This window comes from Trachurus japonicus, chromosome 10 (genome assembly GCF_045865225.1).
Source record: "Trachurus japonicus isolate A0001 chromosome 10, Traja_1.0".
Lineage (NCBI taxonomy): Eukaryota > Metazoa > Chordata > Actinopteri > Carangiformes > Carangidae > Trachurus > Trachurus japonicus.
Genome location: NC_140916.1, coordinates 1,392,187 through 1,410,876, shown reverse-complemented (window position 1 = coordinate 1,410,876; position 18,690 = coordinate 1,392,187). Strand labels below are relative to the sequence as shown.

Below are 18,690 nucleotides of genomic sequence, written 5' to 3'. Positions count from 1 at the left end.
CAAAGCGTCACATGCATCGGCGTCGACACGGCAAATTAGAATAACCTCAAACTGCACATGAAGAGAAAAGAAACGTTAGATTCAGTTTTACTTCATTTGGAGGAACTTGAATCTCTTCGTCTCGCTTTATATCATTTATTTATCTTCACTTTTTATTGTCTAGTTTTAATTCTGTGTTGCATTTATGTGACTTCAAAACTAAATTTTCAAGATAACAGAGCCAGAGAACAGAGAAAACCTTCTCTCTCTCTCTCTCTCTCGTGCTTTTCAGTCCAGTCACACTCTTTCTCTTCATCGCAGGTTGTTGTGAGGTCACAGGAGTGTTTGTTTGCTTTGTCCCTGAGTGTGAACCGCGTGATTGTGCGATTGTGTGATTGTGGGTTCGACCCCGACCTCTTTATCACCGGCTGACCTCTCGCTGTGATTGGAAAATTTACACCAGCCAGGCTGAACAGTTTTTTAAATGACAACTGTTAACACATGATAGGTTTTTGTTTGCTTTTCTTTCTTAACCTGCCTAAAGTCTGAAGCAGAAGCAGAGAACAGTGTAGTTGGCGGCATTTTGTGTATTTGCATAAAGTCTCTGTATCTCATTAAAAACATAAACAGTTCAAGTTCAGTTTGTAAATCTGGATAATAAAAGTCCACAAAGTTTACAGTTTTTCTCAGTCGCTTTGGTGCTATTCTCAGATCAGAATGAAAGTTCTCACAACTATTAGTTCAACCTCCAAAACATGTAGTCATTTGTCCACATCATAGTAGCAGTTTCTCCTTCCTCTGAACAAATTGCAAATGCTTTTGCACATGTATCAGTTGCTTTCATACAATTCTCTGCTGTTTTACAACATTATCATTTGTTTATGTCTTGTCAGTCAAAATGAACTATACTTTTGAACGCTGAATAGTCGTTCCCTATAAAACTAATACTCCTCATTTCATTGCTTGAGTCATTACATACAAAATTGTTGAACTAGTTTTCAAAATCTGTCAAACTAATTTTACAGTAAATGTTGGGAGAAGCACTGTGAATTCAATTATTCAAACATTTCAGTAAGGAAGAACAGGTATGTATGGTATTGGACAGTAATTCAGTACTAAACAATCTGCACTGCTGTCATTGTGTCAGGCATTACTGTAAGATACAGTAGGACAAGAACTTTTTTACATTTACATTTAGACTTACAGCTTCACTAGAGAACAGATTTACGTAAAGTTGTACCCAAAGAGTGTTTCTTATGTTTGTTGTAGATGACTGTAGTGTATTTTTCCTTTGCACAATGCTGTGAACAAATCAGAATTGCAAAGAGTAGCCTATATGCAGTAGAAATGTGAAACATACATATTCAGTATCACTTACTAGTTGTGTAACTTTACTGTAGTTTTCACATGGCTGTACAAGTAGTGTATAGTGCTGTCCTGAGCATTTTCAGGTATCATCACTTTTTGCATTGGAAAACACTTAGAGAATAAAGTGTCCGAATGAAAACATGACAAAGCCATTTGACTATCTTGTTCATAAACGATGGTGTCAGGACTTCTCATTTTGACGACACTGACAGTTTCATTGACGTGAGTACTTGCTTTTGAGGGATGGACAATCCATTTTGAGCAAGTGACGCGCTTTTGCAGGTCATCCACTAGGTTTTGCAGTTTGTAATAATTGTTTTGAGAAATGCACTAACTGTTGTGCAAATGGTAAGAGTGATGTGAGAAAAGCACCAAAGCGATTGAGAAAAACTGTAAATAAAGTTAATAAAGTTGTGAATGGACCTAGTGTGTGTGTGTGTGTGTAGTACAGGCTCCTTCCACTAGATGGAGTTCTTCCCTCAGTCATAACAACCAGAGTTCAACACTGGAGATGAAACGTTTAAAATGTTTTAAACATTCATCATTTTCACAACAGCAACAAATACACAGATTAATAAATAAAACAAACTGTGACAGAAGAATAAAAGAAAAACACTGAGACAAAAGACAGAAAGTCACAAACAGGAAGAAAGATGGGACACCGACAGTTTGAGATGAAAGTGACATTGTCTCTCTTCCTCTTCCTCCTCTTCTTCCTTCTCTTCCTCCTGTTCTATTCTTCTTCCTCCTTTTCTTCCTCCTCCCCCTCTTCCTTGTCTTCTCCATCCTTCTCCTCCTCTTCTATTCTTCTTCCTCTTCTTCTCCCTCCTCCTCCTCCTCTTCTTTCTCTTCCTCATCTTCTTCCTCTTCTCCCTTCTCTTCCTCCTCTTCTATTCTTCTTCCTCCTTCTCTTCCTCCTCTCCCTCCTCCTCGTCCTGTTCCTCCTTCTTCCTCATCTTCTCCCTCCTCCTCCTCCTCTTTCTCCTCTTCCTCCCCTTCTCCCTCATCATTCTTCCTTCTCCTCCTTCTCTTCTCCCTCCTCCACCTCCTCCTCCTCTTCCCCCTTCTCTTCCTGCCTCCTCCTCCTCCTCTACCATCTCCTCCTCCTCCTCCTCCTCCTCCTCCTGCCCCCCCTCCTCCTCCTCCTCCTCCTCTTCTCCCTCCTCTTCCTCCTCCCTCCTCCCTCCTCCTCCTCCTCCTGCCCCCCCTCCCCTATTCCTCCTCCTCCTCTTCTCCCTCCTCTTCCTCCTCCTCCTCCTCCTGCCCCCCCTCCCCTATTCCTCCTCCTCCAGGTGGTTGAAGCCGCCAACGCCACCACCTTCAACTGCCACGTCAACCTGACCAACAACCAGACTCAGGTTCTGGTCCCGAGCTTCGACTCTCGGCTCTACATGCTCTGCTTCCTGCCGGCCGTCGTGCTGCTCGTCTTCACGCCGAACCTCAAGTTCCTGGCGCCGCTGTCGCTGGTGGCCAACCTGATGATGACGGCCAGCCTGGTGCTCATCTACTTCTACTCCCTCACGGTAAAACACCACCACACTCATCATCATCATCATTAGTGCTGCACGATTTGATAAAAATGTGCGATTGCGATTATGGTGGAAAATATTGCGATTTGCGATTGCGATTACGATATTGTAAATTAATGCTGTAAGGAGTCTATTTGCTTGATTATCAAGCACAGCACAGGAAATAACCATATTTTAGGAGTGTATTTCTCAAATAATAAGTGTTTCCTTACAGTATCTTTGTATTAAATAAAAATAGGTAACTTTTTGTGCAGTTTCATAGTCTACTGCGATGCCATCATTTATTACAATGCCTTTCTCCCCCCTCCCTCCTCTCACAGCACACAGGTACACAGGTAACACAGAGACAGACAGACACACACACACGCGCACACACAACGGAGGAGACGAGAGGAGACGGCAAATGAGTGTGGCTGTTACCGTAAAATAAAAATAAAAAATAAATAAAAAAGACAGTTAAAAGAAAACCAAACACCGGAGCTTTCTGGTCGTTCGCCCCAACAGGCATCATACCTCCTCGTTTTTTAAACGCACTGCACATGTTGCGGAGGAAAACACAGTTCGCTCCGTGACGCTAAAGCTCCACACCTGCTGTAATCACGGGGAGACGGTCCTGCAGCACACGGAGCGCTGTCTGCCAGCTGGGTGGTCACGTGATCAGACCTGCTGGTCACATGACTACTGACGGAGTCTGCTATGCTGCACACATTAGCGGCTCCGCTCCACACACTACAGGAGATAAAGTCCCGTTTACAGGCTCACGCGGTCGCACATTTATGTAGACTTTAAATCGCCAATCGCACTCTTTCGTGCGATTACGTAATCGCACGGCGTGACATCGCGATTGCGATTGCGATTAGATTAATCGTGCAGCACTAATCATCATCACAAAACTAAACAAAACACAACTACTTAACTCCACCCACCACACCAGTACATCTTCCCCAAGATGAGGGAATAAATTAGCTCCATAAAAATGCGGTAACACTTTACTTGAATAGGTATTCATAAGCTTGACATAACACTGTCATAACCATGACATAACAGCTGTCATAAACATCAATGAATACTTATGACAGCTGTCGTCGGTAGTGTCATTCGGTAAGTTATCTCACTTTCAGGTCTGCTATGACAGTTTAAACTGTCTTCATGTCAAGTTGTCAGAACAAAAACATCTCAAACAATGTCAGCTTTGCATGAAAAGTGACATAATTTACCGAATGACACTTAACGACAGCTGTCATAAGTATTCATTGATGTTTATGACATCTGTTATCTCATGGTTATGTCAAGCTTATGAATACCTATTCAAGTAAAGTGTTACCAATGCTTCTTTATAAAAGAAAAATAAATATTTGGTGTGAATGTGGTATGATGGTTTCTGTACGCGCTTTGGATGTCGGGAATCAATAGAAAAGCGCTATATAATTGTAAACCATTATTATTATCATTATTATCAAATTAGGGTCTAGGGAATTTGGAAATGTAAAATGTTGTTAAATGTTATCATGACCCACTAAATGCAGACAGATCACAGATCAGTGTGTGTTTACTCTGGTCGTGGACCTGCGGCCTCTTCTCAGCTTCCTCAGTGTCACATGAAAGTTATTTTTTCGTTTACATTGCAGTCTGCACATACCACAACAAGAGAAGTGGGTCAGTAACAGAGGAAGGATAACAGTGGTTTGAATGTGATGCTGAACTTCGTCAGAACATCAGGAACCAATGTCAATTTGAGGTTTACAATCGAGCAATTATAGAGCAGCACAAATCTCAGCGGCATCTCAAGGGTAATCGTGGTGGGGAGCAATCGTAGAACGACGTGCAATTAGTGGGAGTCTGAGACTGATCTGAGACGTAGGACTGAAGAGGGAAGCTCGTGCAGTTTGAGATGTGAATAGACGAATAGTCGTGCAGTGTAAGCCCGCCTTTACACTTAAATCCACTGTAGGTGGATAAAATATCCAATATTTATCATTCTTTTATGGTTACACCATTTGACATTTTCAGGGCATTCAGTCTAATTTTTGTTTAAAAAAAAAGTTTAAATAACTAACACGAATACAAAATGTACAAATACAAATCTGATTCTTTTAAAACATTTTTTTATTGATATTTCTGACTTTCTCATCTTGCCAACCCTTATTTGTCACTAACCCATATACATGAACTTGTTTTAACTGAACTTACCTGTTTCCAACTCCATGATATGTTTGTTTTTTCCATTATTCTTAACAGAATTCCTCGTTATCCGATATTTTATCACATCTACTGATGTTAAATCAGCGTCCTGTCACACAACAATAGAGCTTGAACGTATACGGCACTTAAAACTAACTACAGCTTAACACAAACATGTTTACAGGGCAAAAACCACAAACAATAATTAAAAAATGACATAAAAAGAGGTTAACAAGTAATAATAATGACCATCTTTCAGAAAACTATAATCTTTCTTTGTTTCTCCATGGTATAAACCTGTTTCACTCTTTCTCTCCATCGGCTGTGGTGGTTTCAGACAGACAGACAGATCATTTATTCAATCCAAATTCTCAATAAATCAATAAAACCTCCGCCCCTCATACGTCATACTGGGTTTATTACCTCATGTAATATCATATAATATAATAGTATGAAAAGTGTTGGATCCAAATTAAAATTAATATTTAAAATCAGGTTCATTTCTGCAACAACTCGTCTAGAAATCCAATATCTCACAAAAAAATATGCGCAATGTCAGTGTAAATGTTTTAGTTTTAATTTAATTGAAAAAAAATCTTGTTATTTATTTGATTTCCATATTTATAACAGACAGAAGGTGACTCTACTCGACCCGTGCCTCGTCAGAACTCACACAGATTAAGATTTACAGATACAACCTCCAACCTTGCACTCTTTTTAACCTTTTTTTCCCCCGTCTGTCTCTGTTTCCACTCTGGCGATCGCTCTCTGAGGGTTGTTATGGATAACAGGACGACTGGTAGTGACAGTCTCTCCAGATTACCCATTTTCCTGCTGTGGAGTATTTCATCACGCTGCTGCAGCTTCTTCTTCTTCTTCGTCTTCTCCTTCTTTTTCTTCTTTCCAGATACATAGCAGTCCCTGAGAAACGGCCTTGTCTTGGAGAGAGAAAAAAAAGAAGCAATTTTTTGCAACAGAAACCGTACAGTACAAAGCTCCAGCGCCGGAGAGACACATTTGGCCTGTGAGGTGTTTCTGTGGCTGATGAATCACCTGGGCGAGGAATTTTGGGGGGGAAAAACTAGAGCATAAAGGCTCCAAATATTTCAAAAGCAGTCTGGTTTCCCTGTTTAGGCTCTGCAGGTCACTCACCACAGGAGCACCGGATAATAACACTGTGTCCTGGCTCCTGTTTAAATTTTAATGACTCCACATTTTAAGGTTCTGGCTCGTCGAGGCCAGATTATGATCACATACGGCAAAATAACAAGGACGTTTCTCCGTGACAACAAAGATGTGGTGAGAAGCTGTGAAGTCCGGCTGATTAATTCAACCACAGTCGTTGTTTTTTTACCGTTTCCTGCGAGTACGACGACATCTCACATTGTCGTCTAATCTTCCCATCTGGCGTTTATATTAGCGGTGACAGGCAATTCACTGTTTTGTAATAGTGGGCAATTCCACAACGACTAATCAAAGAGCCTTAATCATGTTGAATGATTCTATCACACACGCTAATGTCCATTTGTAAACACTGGACGACAGATGAGTCCGACTGGAGCTGTTCCCTCGACACAATGCTGCTCAATGTGATCACTCGGTGTCCACAGAGAGGAAGATTAGGACCAGATCCATTATCTGTCATTCAGAAATAACAAACCAATCTTAGGGCGGGAATTCAATAAAGCCTCGGATTATTTACAGTATTTACAGCGCCACATTATGTAATAACGACACATTTTGTAATAAAATTCTTGAATGCAGTGTGTAATAAACTTTGCCGCGTTTTATAATAAGTTGTTAAAGCAGAAGTAAGTGATATATTTGTGTTAATATAAGTCTTAAATAGTTATATCTTCCGACAGCAATCACTTACATAGAGTGTTTGGACCGAAACACGGGTCTGTCAGTCACTCTGCTCTGCTCTGAGCCGAGGAGAAAACATTTATCGTATCCTACAGTTTTTATCCAATGAGGAGAGAGAACGGCATGAAGGGCTGTGTGTGCAGCCAAGGGACGCCGTGAATGTGGTGACGTACCGACGAGGACTGTTATGGTGCGTTCAAGGAAACCCGTAACTCGTGTTTTTCCGACCTGTGAAGTCGTACCAGTTCGATCTGGTACGAGTTCACCGGTCGGAAGTTACGAGTGGCCGTTATAGTGACTTTCACAGGTAAAACAGGTCGGAAAAACACGAGTGGGTTGCCTGGAACGCTACAAAGTCGTAAGTCGTGACTTGAAGCTGTAATTTACGATTTAAAAAGCCTGCCTGGAACGCAGCATTAGCCAAAACGACCGGATCGCTTACTTCTGCTTTAACATATTGCATCAGTTATTTATAAAATGTGGGTGTTGCACTTTTATTATGAAGAAAATGTAATAATTTGGTGCATTATTTAACAACTTGTTATAAAATGGGTCAAAGTTTATTACATATTGTGTCGTTATTACATCATGAGGTGACAATTTATTACATTATTATTACATAGGGATGTCGCGATTACTAGTTAGTTACGGTATTAAAAATCCCTGTATTAGTGTCTTCTGTGATTGGTTCATTTAAATCTGTCTCCCGTTTATCTTTGAGTTGATCTAGAGGCATCAAATTATGTACAGTTTTACAATATTTTGTTTATTGTGACAGGACGTTAACGTTAATGTTGTGTTTTCTTCATTTTTCCCTGCAGAACATCACGGACCCCAGCGACCTGCCAAAGGTGGGCCGAGCCAAGGACTACCCCCTCTTCTTTGGGACGGCCATCTTTGCCTTCGAAGGGATCGGAGTGGTACGTGACTGACGGATGAACGTCAGGATTCAAACACATCCAACATCTGTACAGTTAAAATCATTTACAGCTGGTTTTAACATTAAACGGCTCCATTAGACGCCTGGTGTTATAACCATACTCACTCTCTCTGACATTACTGGACTTCTAATGACTCAATTTTTTCATTTTCATTTATTCCTTTTATTATTTTGAGAGAAATACCAGAGATCAGTTTCGGACAAGTTGCAATAAAATACCTGTACATAAATCGATTCGATATTGATTCATTTAGAGATATTTCAGTTTTAATACCAGTTTTGCTTGGTTATGAAAGAGATTGTCACATAAATAATGCTGCAAATTATACGAAGATGGAACTCTCTAGCCTGGTGCATTATTGAAAATAATTATGTTTACACAAAATTGACCCAAAAGCAGTTTCATTAATGCAGATTTATTTAACATGACCAGTGCAACTCTTCAGCACAGTCGTGGGTGATAATTCAAGTAGCTACAGCAATCAATGTGCACATTTCAGCAGTGAATGGACGCAACAAAATATAAACAGGAGAGTGAGATTGGTCAGGAAACGGCTACATTAAAAGATCGATCTAAGGATTTTATTCAGATTCAGATTCAAGGTTTTTATTATAATTTTCTCCTATTTACTCGCACACACAGAAAAGAACCCAATAATGTATCTAATCGGGTGTTAACGGTGCATTAAAATAGGTTAAAAATCTAAAAACATTTAAGAAAAACTAAAACAAGATAAGATGAAGAAGTGAACTAAGATCAAAGAATTTCATAAGACCAGTTTGTCCAACACAGATAAAAACAAATGCCCAGAATCTGCACCTGGAATAAAAATAAAAAACAAATGAACGAGTCTCACAGGAGAGTGAACCATGTTTACAACCTGGTTTACAGTGTGTTAGGAATCATTATGTTGCTAGAAAGATTTCCATTCATCCATTCCCTCCTTCCCTCCCTGAGCAGGGAGTCGGATCAACAGCGATGTGAGTCCAATGTGGGCATTAACATGCATGACAGTGTGCTCCCATAAATTATAAACTAAAGCGTGGATGTTTTGCTTCTGTTCAGCGTGCAGCTTCCAGACGCACTGAGCAGGTTCCTGTGTGAGAGAAAGGCAGAAAGCTGCAGGGACACTCAGCAACTCTTCATTGGTATTCAATTAACAGAGCCCCAGCGAGCCGCGGAGTGAAGATTACACTTTTCAAAAATGTTGAGTGCCACCACCCGCGCAGGAGAGCCTCAGCCTTTTTGCCGAAATGTCAAAACAAATTTGGCTTTTTCATTTTTAACATCCATCAGCCCAAATCAAGACATCACAGCCTGAGAGGAAGTGACATTTCGGAAAAATAGAAAAGTCGCACAGCAACACCGAGATGACATGATGTTCCCACCGCCTCGGACTGTTGTTCCTCCGCAGAGTGTCTTGTCCGACCGAAAGTGTCACGCAGTCACATGTTTGACCCGTTTGTCCTGGTCTTGTTGTCTTTTCTTTTCTGGCAGGTTCTTCCCCTGGAGAACAAGATGCAGCGGCCGCAGAGCTTCACCACGGTGCTGTACCTGGGCATGGGCATCGTCACCTTCCTCTACATCAGCCTCGGCACCATCGGGTACATGTGCTTCGGAGAGCACATAGGAGGCAGCATCACCCTCAACCTGCCAAACTGCTGGTGAGAAAAAACACCAGCTCTCTCCACATCACAGGGCAGCAAACAAGTCACTTTTAGGCGAAATTCACCGTTTTAAAGGGACAAGGAGGAGTTTACTTTTGGTTATAAAGAGTCTCATATTAATGTGGATGAATATACGTTACCCACACTTGTCAATGGGTCCATTTTCCATAAATATATCGTTTTGTCTTTATCGTTATTTTATTATTATTATTTAGTTGTCGACTCGCCCAGCATTTCCTGGTTTCGGTTTCCTGGACGCTGCCCGGCGGGTCATGGGAATAACGCCGCCGGTATCTGATCGTCTTCCAACCTCCAACTTTCAATCTTGATGAATGAAAACATTCTTGGCAAATGTTTTCGCTTTCGTCTGTCTTGTGCCGATCCAAGAATTTCACCATGCGTGCGGAGGCTTTTCATTTCATTTTTCATTTTCTTTATTTATTGAATTGGGACAGTGCCCATTCATCAACACTGACACATTAAAGGGATAGTTCAACATTTTGGCAAATTGGCCCATTGCCATAATCACTATAGTCATAGCAGTAGGTTTGTTACCTTTATTTGTCGGTGTAAGCTATTTTTTAGAACGGAGGAGCGGAGCGTCAGGCTGCTCAGAGCTACGCTACGGAGGCTAATGGGATTTCTTGGTTTCCCTCATCAAACTCATCAAATACACAATCCCAAAACTCCAAAATGCTTTCGTGGACAAGTTGTGAGCTGCACAATCATCACGCTATGAGATAATAATGGAACGTTACGAAACAGAGCCGTTTTCGAGGTAAATACAGGGTAAATACAGAGACTGCTTGCTGAAAAACTGTCCCTGAACGCAACGCGCATCAGTGGTTTTGCATGAATTTACCTCTTAAACAGCTCCGTCTCATAACGTTCCATTATTATCTCATAGCGTGGTGAATGTGCAGGTCACAACTTGTCCACGACAGCCTTTTGGAGTTGTTGGGTTGTGTATTTGATGAGTTTGATGAGGGAAACCAAGAAATTCCCTTAGCCTCCATAGCGTAGCCCTGAGCAGCCTGCCGCTCCGCACCTCCGTTCTAAAAACAGCTTACACCGACAATTAAAGGTAACAAACCTACTGCTATGACTATAGCGATTATGGCAATGGGCCAATTTGCCAAAATGTTGAACTATCCCTTTAAGCATCAGTGTAAATGTCCCGGACTTAGCACAACTGCAAAATTTCAGCCGCAGTCCCAAGGCAGGTTTCTAAAAAACATAAACACAGAAGACTTTAAAACCTTGTGACGACAAGTCATACAATGGACAATTACAGAACAGAACACAGACAGACGGCTCATGGTAAACTTTCCGAAACTCCTCCTCGTCCCTTTAATTTCAAATTCATGTCGGGTCGGGTCGGGTCAGTAAAGTGTTTTTCTAACAGTCTGACAGTTACAATCAAGTTACACTAAAGCGAACTCATTCATGGTTGCCTCTGATTATACTGTTAATACCTCCAATGTAGCCCGTGCTGTTTTTCCCGTGCATGTCCATGGTTCCCTACGTTGGCGTTTGAAAAGTGAAGGAAGCCCTAAGTGGAAAGATGTCGTCTCCGAGATGTAAAATGTGTTTTATTGAAGAGAAACACACATTTCAGGACCGCTAACTTGTATCATCTGAACAGACAAACGTAGTACAGTAATCACAGAAGGCTGAAAATCACTGGACATGTCTGATATGGGATTATACAAATCAACAATGTAAAGCAGAGCTGTCAAGATGTACGGTATGCAGTAGTTAATTATTGCATATACTGTACCTATCACTTCCATTGTTTCCAATATACAGGTGCATTAGAATATCATGGGAGAGTTCATTATATCAACAATTTAATTCAAAAAGTGAAACTAATACATTATATACAGTAGATCCATTACACACAGAATGAAACATTTCATGTCTGTATTTATTCAATTTATTTAAATTGTAATAATTATGGCTAACATTAAATGAAGACCTGGAAGTCAGTATCCTCCAAAAATTAAATGTCACAATTTTTTTCTCCTTTAAGAAAAAAACAAAAAAACATTTTTAATATGGAAAATATGTCCATCTTTATGCACTCAGTACTTGGCTGCCTGTCACGGACTGCAGCTTAAAAACATGAAGAACTGAGGGAGTTTAATCTGCCCCTGTCAGTAATTTGACGAATGTGTCATGTGCTCATTACGGACTGTAACAGGTTGTTTTGCTCACACTCTGGTGGTGACAGACGATTGACAAGTAACACATTTTTATTACAGTGTTCACACAATATAATAACAATAAAAGCATTTTTATTTTTTACATTTAATAGTCAAAGCATTCACGATAGTCATTCAAAGTCAGAGGGAGGAGGGAGGGGCAGAGGAATGACTGCTACTGCTAATGGCTTTTAACTCTTCTCTCCCTGAAGCAAATGAGAGTGTGAATGGTCTACGACGCCATCTAGTGGCCGGCCTCAGAATAATTAGATACTCACTTTCTATTAGACTGTATTAATAAATGACTACAAAGATAGCAGATGAACCAACAAAAGACTGATGGTACCAAATGGCTTAAACTCTTTTAGCAGGTTTTAAAATTTTCTGTTTGCCCATAATTTAACTCTGAAAGCAGAATCTGAAATATCTGGCAAAAGGCCGTCGGATTAATTTGACGATAACCCAAAAAACGAGAAGTGTTGCACATGAAACAATAACTATGAAGCCTCTGGGTTATAATGTAGGGAAGCTGTTAATTAATGATGGTAATTTGATTTATTGAACAATAAGCTGCTCTGAGCCACAAAACCAACGTCTAGGCAAAATGTTCTGGTGTTTTCACCTCATGTTGTTTATCTGTGTCGAAATCTCATCATCACACTTCAGGATTTCAATTTAGTGCATGTTTTGTTGTTGTTGTTATGTTTTACAATTTACCACAAGTCCAACAAAACAAAAATAGGAAACTAAACTAAACATCCCACCTCCCAAATATCAGACTTACAGTATTAACAGTATAAATTAGTAAAATAGTTCACATAACCAGACATTAAAACAAGTTAGTGCATATTTGTTGCATAATCCTGAACTAATTTGATCAAATTGTCTCACAGCAAACCAGGGAATATGTGGTTCATGAGGATAGAAACAGGAAACATACATCACAGGGAGTAGTGAGGAGGTAAAAGGAGCCGAGTCACTAAACTTTTTGCCTTAGGACCTCAGTCGAGACCGAGTCTGTAAAATTCACACGTTGTTGTGTTATTGATGGATTTGGAAACATCTGCAGTTATTAGTTTTAGCAAAGAGGCAGCGTCCTCCCGGCGGACAGCCAGCTAATAACACGTCTCCAGGAAGGAAGTAGGTCAGGAAAATAATTTCCACGACCTCGGAGCAAACTAACTTTTAGACAGATTTGTAGTGTGTGTGTGTGTGTGTTTGTGTTTGTGTGTGTTATCTGGTCTGGTTCGGTTTTCACTGCAGCGGCCGTTATTGCCCCCGTTCATCTTCGGCTCCGATGTGTCCTCATTTCATTTTCCGTCCGTGAGCTCATTTTGCTTTTCAGAGATAATAAAGTTGGTAAAAAACCAAAACCGCTCTGATTAGATTTGTTTGCTCATTACTCGTTGCTATCATCGCAGCTGCAGGAGACCAGCAGCGTCTTTTCAAACGACTGGACTGATGTCGCCAATTAGTGGAACAAATTGTCTGTTTAATGAGGTTGAAAGCAGAAAGATTGTAATTACCAGTATCTGTATTTGTATTTGAAAAAGAAAGACAGTGAGCAGACCAGTGGACAGTCAGTCGGTGTTTATGTGTGTTTTTACAAGCGCTGCCTATTGATTCCTCTTCATCTTGTAATATGTTTCTGATGGGTCCTGGCGCTGAGGCTCGTTTTCTGTTTCTACGAGTGGTTTTTGATTAACTTCTCTCACTGCACTGAACTGATCTGAACATGATTGTTTGCCGTTTTTTTTTTCTCTTTCTGCTCTCTAACTTTTTATTTTTTATTTTTATTTTTTCCCCCTCCTCCCCTCTGTGATGACATCCAGGACCTACCAGGCCGTGAAGCTGCTCTACTGCTTCGGTATTTTCATCACCTTCGCTCTCCAGTTCTACGTCCCCGCGGAGATCCTGATCCCGCCGGTGGTGGCCCGCGTGTCGGAGCGCTGGGAGACGGCCGTCGACCTCCTGCTGCGCACCGTCCTGGTCATCTTCACATGTGAGTACCGGTCACTGGTGTGTGTATGTATGTATGTATGTATGAGTGTGAGAGAAAGAAAAGCTCTGACTTGCTTGGGGAGACATTGTTTGGTGTCACATATAAATCCAGGGTTCCTACGCAATTATGGAAAGTATGGAATTTTGTACATTTCCAGGTCTGGAAAAGTATGGAAAATGGAAACTATTGTATGGAAATATATTTATCTTAATAGTTATCTGGGTTTGGTCTCATCTGAAGTTATTTGGGTTATAATTATTTTTTATGCGCTATTATACCCAGCTACAATCTCCAGGAAATTATGTGGTTACATAATGGTATACACATTCAGAATAATGAAAACAAACGATAAATTGCATGCTTTTTTTATATCATGCACATCTATTTACTCAAATATCACAAATAGTTTGAATTTTTTTTACAGAGAAGTCTGGAAATTAGGGTCTGGGAAAAGTATGGAATTTGGAAATTTCAAATGTGTAGGAACCCTGTAAATATCTAGATCCCGAATATAAGACGACTCGTCTTTTTCAGACTTTTTTCGACGGAAAAAATTATATTCGGGTCAATACGGTATTTTCAGGCCAAAGCCAACCCGAACCCGGCCAAAAATGTAAAAAAGAAAAAGCTGTCCTATATACTGTACAGTTGAGGATGAAATTATTAGCCCCCCTTTTTGCAAATATTTTCCAAGTGCTGTTAAACAGAGCAAAGATTTTTTCAACACAGTGTTTTCAAACATCATAGCTGTATTTTGGATGCTTGAATTAATTTACTTTACACACAGAAATGAAATTATTTCACAAAGAACTACCAGAGTCAAAGTTATCAGCCCCCCTGATGCGAATAGTCGGTTGTGAGTCCTTGTTGCTGGATAACAGAGTAAAGTTGTTCGTTTTAGTTTTCAACAACAAGTCTCCTGTGGAATTCAAGCTCATTTTTCTTTGGGAAATCTCTCCAGCTCCTCCAGATTTCAAGTCAGAGCTTTGTGCAGGCCAGTCAATAACACTCACTTTGGTCCCGTGGAGGTTGTTCTTCACTAGGACTGATGTATGTTTTATGTTAGTTGTCAAGTTGGAAGACAAAGCAACAACCCCAGACTCAGTTTTACTGCTGACTGCTTTAGGGTTTCTTTACAAAACCTTTAAACGAACCGATCTTTGTGGTGAAACTCCATGGTCTGAATCCACTCTTAGTTAGATACCTGGTCCATAGCTCCTGGTGTAGATTTAACAAGGTGCTGGAAAAGTTCCTCAGAGATTTACTGGTCACACAGCTGCTGCAGATGTGTTGGATGTTGTTGATCTCATGATCCACCACATCTCGAAGGTCAAAGCTCGACTGGACGGACGGAGACCTAAACTCATGATTCGAGCTTTGTAACGTGGAGCTTCATCCTGCTGGAAGCCGTTAACAGAGAAGGAAACATCGATCAGCTGCCGATGCTGTTTTAAAGAGTTTCTCTCTCCACCTGCTCATGAGTTATTCTCACTCTTTGGTGCAGTTGTTTATAATGAATCACTTTCCTGTCGCTACAGTAAAACTCTCCTCAGTCCGAGCTCATGATGATAAAAAACAGTTATTCTGAGTAAACTCTCAGAGGACACAAACAAGTCACTGTGATTGGCTGTGACAGCAACATCTGGAGCCAATAGGAACGTTGTTGAACAGATTGATGAGACTCTAGACGGCGGTAGTAGGAACGAATGTCACTGAGAATCGATCAGTAATCAGAAAGAGAGAGAGAAAGTTTTATAAACTTCGGATGTTGGTGGAGCAGCTGAGTCGAGTCGATGTGATATTTTGGAGGTGTGTGTTTGTGTGTGTTTGTTCCCACGGGGCCGAGGAGGTCACAGTGGGTTCGTCTTTGTGCGACCTGGTTGGATTGGGACACCGGTGACATTTCAAAAACAAAGAGACGAGTCATTTGTCGGTGACGGCTGCACAGAGCCGCTCACCATACGAACTTTAGATTCCTCCGGTTCAGTCGCCTCTCCATAGCGACAACGTGGCCCTTCGCTTTTTTTACACCTGGTGTTTTTTTTCAGACTGTTCCCTCTCTGAGTACCACGGCGTACCGACCGGCCACACACCTTGTTTTGTGCCGCTGCCGAGAGATAATTGGTTTAATCTGCTGAGTAAAGTCTCTGCTCGTTTTTAAATTGGTCGATCTAAACGTTATTTGAGTTAAAGTCTGTCCGCTAATTAAACGCCATCGAGTCACTAACTGAAACACCTGAGCCGCAATTCATTCTCATTTACACTGACGGTGCTACAGAGAAACAGGCACAGATACATGAGGATGTAATCAGATTACATGGATGGATGGATGGGTACTTAATCCAATTTTTTTTTTTTTTTAAACCATTGTGCCCAAATGCTAATTTTTTTAATTTAAAGCCCCAGTGTGTAACTTATTTGGCTTTTTATTAGCAAAAATACAAATGTCTTTCATCAATAAGTATTTCACTGAAGTGGAATCTCACCCGCATACAAATGAAAGCTTTCTGGTACCTGAGAATGAGTTGTTACAAGTCGTTACAAATACATAAGTGGGCGACGCACCGAACCGAGGCGGCCATGTTGCATCGCCATTTTTTACGTTCAGTGGCAGCGTGACCGTAAGTAACCATGGAAACTCAGCGGAGCTGTGGGCTCGGCCTGTTAAAACTGTCACCACTGTGTAGTGTGAGGAAGGACGGAGGCACTGGTGTTGCATTCAGGTGCAGTCAGGCAGACGGCCGTCGGCAAACCAACCGGATGTCATTTTACTCCACGAGAGAAAGACGGTAAAACGTGGGTCAGGTAAACAATACCACATCACCATGACAACATATTGTCACGCCTTGTTTACATAGACGCTTGTTTATCCTGTTACATGCAGCGTCTGTTGTCTGTCTGACGTCTGCCCGATTTCACGTGAATTCAACATCAAGAATACGTTCCGATATGCCGCTAGATGGGGGGAATTCCTACGCATTATACCTTTAATTTCTTTTTTTCACAAGACTTTTTTATTTCATCCCTTCAAATATTCATTAAATAACCAATTGGAAAGATAAAGAACAGATCATTTAGAGAAAATATACCAGCTGTATTAATCAGGACTAAAACCAAACAAAAACAACATAATTATTCATTGAATGTAATCAATGTAAAATGTTGAATTCATCATGATATTGATTTGAAGTCTAGTCCAGTATTGTACAGCCACAGTTACAAATCTAAACTTCCTGCTGTTGCAAACGACCAGTTTATCCTGTGAGACGTTCAATAATTACTTCATTTTCCCCTTACTTCACACCATCACTTTGTTTATTTATAATTAAACTGTTGGCATCTTATGGATTTACGAGTATATTAGTTAAAACATACAAGATCTATTGACAGATTATGACAGTTTGTCCACAGACGTTGTTAAACACGTCTCCATCTGTGGAGCTGAAGATTCACTCACTCAGCTGTTGTTTGAGTCTCTCTAAAGAAAACATGAAGAAAGACACATTCAGAGCGACCTTGGTTGTTTTTTTTTTTGTGCTGAGGACATGAAGTAGCCGTCGTTAGTTAAACGTTCCTTTAAGTGTTGTTTAATTTCAGTCACCTTGGCAACGTGTTGAAATGTATACAGGCGCCGTATCGATCGCTTGAGCTGCTGCTGCTGCTGCTGTTGAAAAACCAAGATGGTTAACGAAACGTTGATGTGGTTGGAGGAGCTTTTGTAAAAAGACAGAAAATAAATGTCAGGGGCAGCAGCGAATCCACCGCTCCTCCTTCTTCTCTCTCGAACCCAATTTCTTGCACAACTTCACGTGTTGTGAATCAGTTCAGTCACAGCGAGCGCATAAATACAGAATGGGCCTGTGATTATCTTCGCTTGACTGACGGGACTCGCTGGGCTCTGACACCTTTCTTTCTTTCTTCCTTTACATGATCTGATAAACTGCCGTGGCTTCTGAGCGACACCTTAATTTTCAACGGCGCCGTCCTTCCCCCGACCTCTGTAAAAAAGCTTTTCAGCTGCTCCGTGTTCTTTCTATTGTATTTTGGAGTTTTTTATGAGTTTGATTTACACACAGAAATTGAACAGTGACAACCAGCAGGTCATCTGGCACTTTAAAGGCGTCACTGCCAGGCAGCAAACAAAGGCTTTTTTTTTTTGTGAGTCACAGAACGGCCTCCACTTCTTACAGCTGGAGGTAAAACATGGAAGGTGAAGTATTTAACCAGACGACATTGAATATACTGTGGTATCATGCAAAAGTTTTGACACCCCTGATCAAAATGTCTGTTAATGTGAACAGTGGAAGCTGAAATTTTCCCCAAAAGGCATAAAGTTACACATGACACATTCCCTTTACATTTTAAACAATATAATTTGGTAACCCTTTATTTTCCAGGCCGTTAATTACGTGATAATGTCAAGAAATAACAATTAATTGCGTCGTAATGTCAAGAAACAGCCTAGAAATAACGGCCAATTGCATAGTAATGTCATATTTTTCATAAAGGCAAAAGATTACACGTGCTTTTTATGCTTTGAATTTTTTGGGAAAGGCCAGAATCTTTCTCCATTAAGTCCTTGCAATCGGCCGTTATTTCTTGGCTATATTTCTTCGACTTTACAATGAAATTGAACTTTATTTCTAGACATTATGACACAGGAAAGGGCCTACAGCAAATGTTTGGGCTCCCTGCATAGTTAGTAACGAGTACCCCTAACTATCACAGCGTGTAGTAAATATCTTGTCTGATACCTTGGTCAAAGTTATCTGAGAGCTCAAGTCTCCTGGGTTTCCCATTATTTCGCAGGCTGCTGCTTTGTTTCCCTTTTTCACTCTGAAGAAAACTAAAATAATACACTGATATCGATTAAATTGTTGCACAAGAGTGTTTCATGTTTACCTTTATGTCTTTTGGAGATCATTTCATCTTCCACTTGATGAACTGTTCACA

General features: G+C 40.7%; 1 protein-coding gene across 2 annotated transcripts in view; it reads left to right on the top strand.

The window, feature by feature from the left end:
• slc36a1 (solute carrier family 36 member 1) overlaps positions 1-18,690 on the top strand; it is a 67,889-nt gene that overhangs the window by 17,964 nt on the left and 31,235 nt on the right. For both annotated transcript variants that reach the window (XM_085788960.1, XM_085788959.1), the window contains 4 exons: positions 2,640-2,870; positions 7,745-7,843; positions 9,362-9,528; positions 13,568-13,737. In XM_085788960.1, coding sequence (XP_085645086.1) covers positions 2,640-2,870; positions 7,745-7,843; positions 9,362-9,528; positions 13,568-13,737 — 667 coding nt within the window. The remainder of the gene's footprint in view (positions 1-2,639; positions 2,871-7,744; positions 7,844-9,361; positions 9,529-13,567; positions 13,738-18,690) is intronic.